Genomic DNA, 10,498 nt, shown 5'->3' with positions numbered 1-10,498 from the left:
TGCATCATAGGGTGAGGTAGTAGGCCCCAATTTTCCCCTCATGAATTCAAGGTGCTAAATGGGCTGCAGGAACATCCACCAAATAGAATATATTTTCCATGTAAAATATCAATTTTAGTTATTTTACTGATTCCCCTGCTCCTCCAGCTAGCATGTTAACTATCACCTTTAATGTGTTTCCTGCTGTTATTTTTTTTTACACTTTTTGTTAAGACTGCCTATTGGGTGTATTGAATTTTAAAATTTGCTTTGTAACAGCTTAATTTGATGAAAATGATAATTTCATTATTATATGCTGCCCACCTGACCGGGTTGCCCCAGCCATTCTGGGCGGCTTTCAACAAAATAGTAAAAGGACGCGCACAAAAACACCCTCAGATGTAAATAACTTTCCTGCACGGGGCTGCCTTCAGACATCTCCTAAAAGTAAGCTGTTTATTTCCTTGACACCTGATGGGAGGGCCATGTTAAGCTTTTGTTAGGTTGCTGGAGCATATGACTACTGAATATAAACAAAGTAGAGGCATGTCATGGATGCTTTAGCTGAGATTCTTGCATTGCAGGGGTTGGACTCCACAATTCTATCATTCTGAGACTTAATTTTTTCAAGATGTAGTGCTGCGATGGGTCACAAGGGGGAACTAGCGGGTTATATTTCACGGGAACAGGCACTGCAAACAAACCCTCTCAAATCAGGGCAGAGTATGCAATACCTATCAGTCTGGCTCCTCTGCACTCCCGGCTGCTGCCTGTTGAATCCTGTGTACATGTGACTTTGCCTATGATGCAGAGCCATTCTGTCCTTGAGAAATTCTGCCAGCTCTGTCCCAGCTTTTGCCAACCTAGAAGCTTGAAAGCATGCCAGTGCAAGCAGATAAATAGGTACCGCTACGGTGGGAAGGTAAACAGTGTTTGCGTCACGGTGTTTCATTGCGCCAGAAGCTGTTTAGTCATGCTGGCCACATGACCCGGAAAGCTGTCTGCGAACAAATGCCAGCTCCCTTGGCCTGAAAGCGAGATGAGCGCCGCAAACCCCATAGTCACCTTTGACTGGACTTAACTGTCCAGCGGTCCTTTACCTATTTTTACCTTTAACCCAATAGTCTCTCCATCCCAGCCCCCATTTATAGAGTATGGGTGGGGGAGAAATTAATTTCCATTCACAGTTAAAATGTGTGTGTGGAAACTGTAGTGAAGCAGATTTTGAGAAACCAGAGCAGCCTGACTGTGGAACTGTCAGGATGCGACTCGGCTTACATCAAAGGTTGATACGTCTGCATGGGAAAGAAGAGATTGAGAGGAACCTCCCTGTCTCCTAGACTGCCTTTTAACCTGTGCTAACCTTCCTTCAAGATGCAGGTGGCACTGTGGTCTAAACAACTGAGCCTCTTGGGCTGCCAATCAGAAGATCAGTGGTTCCAATCCCCGTGAGGGGGTGAGCTCCCATTGCTTGGTCCCTGCTCCTGCCCACCTAGCAGTTCAAAAGCACGTCAAAGTACAAATAGATAAATAGGTACCGCTCCGGCGGGAAGCCAAAATGTTTTGCTGCAAGCATTTCAAATTTCTGTTTTGTAAAGCTACTGTAATAACATACTGCTTTGGTGATTAATTGCACTCTACCGGGATGCAGAACAAACTTGTCTCAACTGCTGTCTGATACTGTCATGACTATCCACTTGGTGGCTCCTTGTTTTAAGTGAGAGAAACATGGGAAGTTGCACCCAACTTAAAGTGATGTGCAAGTCTGCCTAAAACAAAGGTCAAGATACACAAAATAGAGAACTTTTTGTGCAAAAAGGAAAATGAATTCATCTACTTCAGTCAGAAGACTGGGGAAAAATTTGCCTAACATAAAGCAGCTCAGTTGGATGTCATTCTAGAGTGAATGTTTTGAATAATGTATTTGATGTAACTGTTTGGTAGAAAATCCGAAGTCCTTTTTATTTTTTATTTTCTTCTCTTTTTTGTGGTTTCCCTTTGGTGTTTTCTCTTTCCCCCCTCTTTTTTTTAAAAGATCAGTTTCTTTTATCTTATTGCATTATGAAAAAGCTTTAGTAAAATCTTATTTTTTAAAAAAACAAAAACCTTTTGAAAGTGTTGTCTGGCCACCCGCAGCCTAAGTCAAGAGTGTGCCATGTATAAACATAAATCAACATAATGTTGCTCCTGGAGAGAATTGTACAGAATAAAAAAGCATGGCTGACCCCATCTAAACTCTGCTTCTCTTTTTAAAAAAAAAAAAAACTTGGCTTCCACTCCTGATCTTCTCAAGTGAGGAATCCCTGATAATCTTCCCAGATGTCTCAGAACTCATGTTAAGAAAGCAACTGGTTTGACCAAGTAACTACTCAGAAATAAATCCAAGATTTCAATGGGCTCAACTCCTAAGTCAGTGTGTATCCGAACATAGCCCTGGTATTCTCACTCATGAGTTTCCATTCCAATGTTTTAAAAATGGTACCCCTTGCCAAGCTCACTTACGGAGGGAGGCAAGTGATAGAACACCTGCTTTATTGAAAGAAAGAAAAGAAAAAAACAGGCATGCTGCTCTAAAGTGTGTTAACTTCCTCTTTATTGCAACAAATTCAGGAAAAACCTCATGCAACTGAAACAGACATCGTAATCTATGCAGCTTGAAAGGGTGAGAAGGCTGAACGAACAGAAATCGAACTATTTGGAAGCAATGATGTGATTTAAATCACAAACTCACCAGAGGCTTTTATCCCAGGCTTTCCAAAGTAACCCAGGTTTACTATACAAGATATATACGGATTTTTCAAAACAAAACCTTCCTAGAAAACCCCAACATAGCCCTTAAGTGTTTTTAGATTGCTAGGTTTAATGCACCTAGTCATGGTACTAAGTTACCTTCACTATCTTAGAGCAGATACACTTGTGCAGAGAAATCGGGCGAATTCTTGGGATGATGCTAACTGAGAAGGCAGGTGAGGAACTGCATGTTTGAATGCTTCTGCATTAAATATACCTCCCTACCTGTTAAAAACTGGCACATTAGAGAGAAGACTGGGTTAGACTGGCACAGTCTCAGAATTTTGAGATTTACCTGCACACAGACTCACCCTCTGATTTTTTTCCCCCATTCTGGATTTCTAAATCAAATCTCTGCGATGCTGATTGTCTGCAAAACAGCAGATTCCTTTCAATATAACAGTTATTAAATCGGCAAAGTTCCTTTGCTTTCTTCTTTCGTTGTAGCTTGTTCTTACGTTAAATGCAAACAGAACCAAAACCTTAAGATGAACTGAACAGCTGCAGCACAGTCAAAAATGTAAAGTTGTGGCAAAATTCTGCCCTGGACCACTGAGGCTCCCATTACAATTCTTTAGTCTTCAATGGGATGCGAATTGTGCTGTCCATTAGCTGCATTACTGGGCTTTTTTCTAACAGAATCTGACTACAATGTCAGAGTTGGAGTTCACATTACAACTGCAATGGGAATTGCAACGCAAAATGGTACCTCTGATACAAATCACACCCACGCAATCCTTATATATTTGATGCACACCCAACTGAAGTTTTATGTCAGTATTTCGCAAACTTGGGTCTCCAGCTGTTTTTGAACTACAACTCCCATCATCCCTGACCCCAAGCAAGAGATGATGGGAGTTGTAGTCCAAAAGCAGCTGGAGACCCAAGTTTGGCCAACACTGTTTTAGGCAATGAGTTTCCCCCAAAAGAATAATGGGAACTGTAGTTTAAAGATGGTGTGGTCTACAGCTCCGTGAAGGAAAAACTGCTATTCCCATGATTCTTTGGATGGGGGCGTCATATGCTTTAAATGTGCACTGGGTGTACTTCAGATGCAGTGGTGCAGACCTGCCCAAGCTGTTAATGTTTAGAACGGCTGGACACATTTGCCCAGTGAATTCCACAAATGGGGCAAGAGGACAAGCTCACTAGGGTCTGCCCACCTCCAACAGTTCTCTGGGAGTTTCAGGGGGCTACTGTGTAAAGTGGGGCTCACTCCAATAGGGTCCCTGCACAAATACGAAAGTCTGATTTCCCAAGGTTCTTGCCACTTTAGGTTTTGCCACTTCAGGCAACTGCCCTTGAACTTAAAGCGGGCAATAATGGATCTAGGGAACAGATCGCCTGTGCTCATCTCAGCACTCCAATGCATCCAACCCAAGTCATAACCAACAGTGGACTCCCCGAAATTAACAGACGTGGCCACATTAGGCTCATTAATTCCAGTGTGTCCACTTTTGAGTAGAAGTTTGAGTACAACACCCATGACGGGTGTGGAATTCCCAGTTTGCAATACCAGCTGAATTAAGGCCACTGTTGGCCGCCATGCTGTCAATCAGGGTTTCTGGCACTCAACTTCTTCCTCTGCCCCCTTCCCCCATAGCACTGTGTGCTTTGCTCAGCTCCCTCAAGGAGAGCCAGCTACATTCTCTCGGGACTGCTCCTCCTCATCCAGTGTCAGGGGATCAACAGCTGTGCCCACGGTGAGATCTGCGTCACCTTCAGAGCTGGACTTCTCCGGCACATCAGAATAAAGGTTCTTCAGGTAGGTGGCAAACCTGTCTTCCTTGCTGCTCCAATCCGCAGCACATTCCTTCCCCCTGCCATCTGACGCTCCCTGGTCCTTCACATCAGACCTTGGAAGGGGAGAAACAGAGAGCTCTGGTTTGGGTGGATGGGCAGATGTAACACATTCACCTTCCGCATTCACCTCCTCATTGCAAGAGTCGGACTTGTCATCCTGGTGGGAAGCATCCGGAGCACCCTCTGTAGCAGCAGGGACTGCTGGCTCAGTCTCATACTCAGCCTCCCAGTCTTCCCAATCCTCCAGAGCTGCGGATTTGGCCGGTCCAGCATCCACAGCCTTGCCTACAAAAGTAGCAGAATCCCCAGTGCCTTGGGTTTTCTGCCACTCACGGGCGCCAAACATACATCTTTTCGCTTCTGGGGCATCCTGCGCATTCTGCCAACGGCTCCCTTCCTGGTTTCTTTTCATGCTGCTAGCGCTGGACCCAAAAGAAGACCCTCCTCTCCTCCACCCTTGTGGCCCTGAGTTCCAAGAGCTTGATTCGACAGCGCCTTGCCTCTGGTTGCCCCAAGCCCTGTCAAAATCCTGCCGCTTGTCTTGCCAACGACCCCCATTCCCATGCTCTCCTTCTCCCCCTCCTCTTTGGTTCCCCCTCCAGCCTGTGTGGGCCTGGGCTCTCTTCCAACCCCCTGCTGCGTGTGGCTGGCTGTGGTCAGACCTGCTGCTCCCACCATTTCTTTCGGCAGCGCTGTTCCAATGGCCCCCGTAGTTTTGTTGCTCTAGGACTCCGCCGTTTGGCCCTCTGTGGCCGCCGTATCCTCCAGGAGCCGCTCCGCTAGGCTGTTGCTGCCCGCTGGCGCAGCCTGGCACACAGCAGCAAGCCGACCGGCGGCAGCAGCTCACGGCGCACTGAGCAGGTGGCTCGTGACATGTGGAGAACGAGGCCTGAGCGCCGTCATGAATGGGTGCTGGAGGAGGGAGGCACTGTGCCCCTCTGGCAGCGTTAATGAGGACATAGAGGATGTCCAAGCGCACGGGCACCGTGAGGGAAAGGAGGTTGCTTGGTGCGCAAGTGCGGCCCAGGAAGAAAGGCTGGAGGCTGCCGGAGAGCCCCGAAGAGGTGGGCTCATTGGAGGATGAAGTAGATGACACCAGAACTGGCCTTCTCTCTGGCGAGTGGCTAGTCACTCTGTCGTCAGCCATGAGGTCTGCCTGTGTGATGCCAGCAATGGTTGCAGGTTATGTAGAAACTGCAAAGGATGAAACAAGAAGCCAAGTTTAGGGACCTCCCCTTATTTGCTAGAGCAAGTAATTTTAAGAGCAGGAATCCCAATTCTCTGGCCTCTGTTCTCTGAAGGGCAGAGACCATGAGACAGAGGTTGCTAACCCCCAGCTTGGGGTCTGATTCAGGCCCATTCAGCAAATTCTTCTGCCCACCTCATGCTGAAGATGGTGGGAGAATAGTTTCAGCGGTGGGAGAATAAGAAGAAAAAGAAGAGGAGTTTGGATTTAATATCCCGCTTTATCACTACCTGAAGGAGTCTCAAAGCGGCTAACAATCTCCTTTCCCTTCCTCCCCCACAACAAACACTCTGAGGTGAGTGGGGCTGAGAGACTTCAAAGAAGTGTAACTAGCCCAAGGTCACCCAGCAGCTGCATGTGGAGGAGCGGAGACGCAAACCCGGTTCACCAGATTACAAGTCCACCGCTCTTAACCACTACACCACACTGGGTAAAGAAGTACTAGATAGGAGCCTGTCATCTTAATGGGGAAACAAATCTTCGTCCTGCCGGTCCTCACATTGACCAGGAATAGGATGATAACCTTTCAGTCCCCAAATAGGTTAGACGCCCATCCTGCAAAGACAACTTGAGAGTAAGTCCCAAAGAGCTCAATGGGACTTATTCCTGAGTAAACATGTCAAGGAGTTCCGTGTAAACATCGCTCTACCTCCAAAGACAACTCACCCCAATATGAAGCTCAGGTTAACTCCCCTGCATGCAGAAAACAAGAATAAGCAGGCCACCAGGCTCTCCAACTCCACAATATCTGTGTTGACGGAGGCAAAAGATTGAGTTGGCAAAGATAGAAAAGTTTTTGATTTATTTTCTTTTGGAATACATCCAGATACCACCAAGTTAATTTTTTTTAAAACTATTTTATCATTTATTCCAACAATTTGTATGCTGCTGAATCACAGTAGTCTCTAAGTGGTGTATGTAGCAAGAGACACACTTGCATGAGGTGCGTGTGTCCACAAAACATTTTTATCCCGTTGGAACTAATGGCATAGAAACCAACCCATGCAATAATTAGTAAAGAAAACGCCTTTAGGCATGCACTGAGCGTCTTTCCTCTTGGGTTTGTCTTTGCACGCAGCCCACGCAGAAGAGGGAGTTGGGGAAGGAGAGGGTCCCAGAGAACAGTAACTTTGCAAGCTACTTTGAACCTTAGCAGCCCCACCCCGCCTCCTTACAGTGCATTCCCACGCCTGCGACTATTCCCAAAATGCCTACGTGCAAAAGGCCTTTCTTTCCTTACAAGCAGCCGCTGGGCTACTGGAGCAAAGTGTCTGGGAAGAGCCGTGCAGGCATCAAATTTGCTGGCTTGCAGAGGAAAGGGGCTCGGGTCAGACAGGGGCACAGAAGTGTTGCTCTGCATATTTCGATAAAAGGTTTTTTAAAACGGATGTTTTCCTCCCCCCGAAGAGCCTCTGCTTGGGGACACAAACCCACCCAGGGCGCCTTCCTCCCATGCACCCGGCTGCGACCGGTTCCCGCGCTTTACCTGCAATCCGCTTCGTTGTCTCGCTCCCAACAGCAACTCCGGCTGCACGAGGACCCGGGCAAAAGAACGCCCAGGCATGCGCAGTTGCTCCCGCTGAAGGGCGGCTCCCAGAGACTTCATTTCTATACATAGAGGGGGAAGACCAATTGGAGCGCTGGAATTGGCCTACGGGGGAGGGGCCTAGAAACTTAGAAGAAGGGGCGGGGCTTCAAGAAGCACATCGCGAAAACGGGGAAGGTAGCATACTTATTATCATCATTGATAATCTAGTGGTGCTAATAATGTTTATCATTGGTATTAACGATGCTGCTAGGATAGCGTTACTACTAGTAGTAGGGGTGTAGTAGCATTAAAAATATACTAGCAGTACTTCTAGTATAACACTACTAACAGTGCATAATGTATTAACATTTGTAATACTCAGTGCTTTTTTTCTTTAAAAAATGTTGAGGGGTACTCTTATTTTGACTCAAGAGAAGCACCATTTTATAGCTCAAATCGGGGAAAATAAATACAGTAAATGGACAAAAGTACAGAGATTCACAAAATGTTTAGGGGTATGCATTCCCCCAGAAAAAAAAGTACAGGTTTCCAAATAAATGGTAGAGAGTGTAAATAACTTTCTGTGGACAGCTAGTGTAGGGGTTAGAGAGTTGAAACCCTGCCTCTCCACATTACTTGGTTAATTATGCATATATATTTAGGAGTCTTGATCCATTAAATTCAGCGGTTCTTACTCCAAAGTGCGTAGAGGATTGCTCAGAAGCAAGCCCCATTGAGCTCCTCAGCCCCAATTAAGCATGTCCTTGGGATTGAATCCTGTGAAATCCTGTATCAGCTTATCTAGAAGTCTCATTGAACTGAATGGGACTTGCTTCTGAGTAGACAAGCATAGGATGATGCTGTAAGTCACCATCTTTACACTCTTTTTACACTACATGGGGGGGGGGATAAAATATTGGAGTCTAAGTGGGGTTTATTCTAAGCTCTGACCCATCCCCCACAAGCAGCCAGCATACTGCCCGTCCCCAAAATGAATGAAAGGAAATGAAAGAGGGAAGGGAAAATAAGAATTACGGTAACACAGAAAGAGGCAGGGAAGAAGAAGAAAAACATCACAGGAAGAAGACTTGAAATTTGGGGAAATGAGAAAGACAATGAGGGAGCAAGAAAAAGCAAGGTTTCATTGAAAAGAATGCGGTAGTAAGGGGATTCACCCTACCACAGTTTCTTGGGCAAAGAGATTATTTTCCTTTCTTAACCTGCAGTTTGGCACCAAGACTCCCTTCCTGCTCAAAACATAACTATAAAGCTGAGCCCCCACCCCAATTCCTATTTTTTCGTGACTAGGATTTGTAGTCTGTTACAAAATGACTATCCTCCCTGTAAAATACATTGGGAAATGGGGGAGGGGGACGGAGAGATCTTTGTACCATGGCCCTGATCCTTTTAATTCATTGCATTAGGGTAGGGAGGGTTTGCTTCATGCCTTCAACGAGAGGGGAGGGAATTACTGTACTTACTTGAAACTAATGCTCCCTTTTTCCCCCTTTTCCCCCTTTTTTCCCAAATTGCATTGCGAAAATTAAGGTGTGCATTAGATTTGATGGCACATTTACATTTGCCAGCAACTACTGTTGGCGCTGTGCGTTAAACCACAGACTTGCCGATCAGAAGGTCGGCGGTTCGAATCCCCGCGATGGGGTGAGCTCCCATTGCTCGGTCCCTGCTCCTGCCAACCTAGCAGTTCGAAAGCACGTCAAAGTGCAAGTAGATAAATAGGTACTGCTCCTGTGGCAAGGTAAACAGCGTTTCCATGCGCTGCTCTGGTTCGCCAGAAGCGGCTTAGTCATGCTGGCCACATGACTCGGAAGCTGTACGCCGGATCCCTCGGCCAATAAAGCGAGATGAGCGCCGCAATGCCAGAGTTGGTCACAACTGGACCTAATGGTCAGGGGTCCCTTTACCTTTACTGTTTTTGGTTTCAAGGTTCTGAAAACTGAGCTGTGTATTAGATTTGATGGCGATTAAACTCAAGAAAATCCTGTAATTTGCACAAGCAAACACAGACACAGTTTGCACAGCGAGGAGGTTTGATATGCGTAAAGTATTATACCAAGTTAATACCAGTGATATCCTCTGTTCTCCCACCCAGCTCCCCACCTGGCTCCCGCCTGCCTTGTTACTTACCAACCAGTCCAGGAGGTGGCACTGCCCACCAGGATTCCTAGAATTAGCTGTTTCTGCCTACATACAGTGCATTCAAAGCACGTCCAAGGCACATGTCTTCCCCCATAGAAAGCTGGGAACTGTAGTTTAAGGGTGCTGGGAATGGTAGCTCTGTGAGGGGGGAAATACAGTTCCCAGGAAATTCATGTATTGAATGTAAGGAGTGAATTCCCCTATGGCTCCATCTTCACTTTCTGCTGAGCACCCCCCTCCACCCCATTAGCCCTAATGATTACCAGGCATCACTGGATGGTGACTGTATTCTGTAGACATGTTTAAGACTTTGTGCATCTGATTATGTGGAATCTAGACCATAAAAGCATCTTGCCAAAATTAATCCCTTAGGCTTTAAGACTCTCCTGCGACAGACTATCTGTCCAGAAACTGATGCGGAGGAGGCTATTTATGCACAGGCTTTGCGCAAACCAATGCTGTTCTTCCCCCAAAGGGTTCAGTTATTTCATGATAGCAAATCTGTGTACAGTCATACCTTGGGTTACAGACGCTTCAGGTTGCGTTTTTTTGGGTTGCGGACCATCGAAACACGGAAGTACCGGAACGGGTTACTTCCAGGTTTTGGCGGTCACGCATGCGCAGAAGTGCTAAATCGCGGGTTGCGAACGCTGCAGGTTGCGAACGTGCATCCCGCACAGATCACGTTCGCAATCCGAGCGTCCACTGTATTATTATTAGGTGGCCGGAATAACAATGCTGCGCCTTTAAGAAAAGATAGTGCCTTTCCCCACCCTTTTAGCCTGGATAGAGCCAGTGGCGTAGCGTGGGGGGTGCAGGGGGGGCTGGCCGCACCGGGCGCAACTGATCCGAGCCGCCAGGTCGCCGCCCACTGTGGAGGGGAGGGTGTCAGGCATGTGGTGCGGTGCGGAGAGAGAGCGAGGGACTATCTGGGGGAGGGACAGTGCAGCGGGGGGGGGCGCAAATTACTTGCCTTGCCCCAGGTGCTGACA

At 46.9% G+C, this 10,498-nt stretch overlaps 1 protein-coding gene across 1 annotated transcript; it reads right to left on the bottom strand.

Moving 5' to 3' along the window:
- Positions 1-2,555: 2,555 nt before the first annotated feature.
- LOC310684448 (uncharacterized protein) lies at positions 2,556-7,530 on the bottom strand. The gene is made up of 3 exons (XM_083455638.1): positions 7,305-7,530; positions 6,485-6,566; positions 2,556-5,766 (listed from the first exon to the last, which is right to left on the bottom strand). Exon 3 carries the CDS (start codon positions 5,717-5,719, stop codon positions 4,397-4,399), a length of 1,323 nt encoding a protein of 440 aa, XP_083311764.1. The 5' UTR covers positions 5,720-5,766; positions 6,485-6,566; positions 7,305-7,530; the 3' UTR covers positions 2,556-4,396.
- Positions 7,531-10,498: the final 2,968 nt, after the last annotated feature.

The sequence above is a fragment of the Podarcis tiliguerta genome, assembly GCF_965153285.1.
Source record: "Podarcis tiliguerta genome assembly, chromosome: 8".
Lineage (NCBI taxonomy): Eukaryota > Metazoa > Chordata > Lepidosauria > Squamata > Lacertidae > Podarcis > Podarcis tiliguerta.
Note: the sequence above shows the minus strand (reverse complement) of the source record. Positions and strands in the feature narration are given on the sequence as shown.

What these genes read in the sequence shown, in the direction of transcription:
- LOC310684448 (XM_083455638.1), bottom strand. Translation starts at nt 5,719, where the DNA reads ATGGCTGACGACAGAGTGACTAGCCACTCGCCAGAGAGAAGGCCAGTT.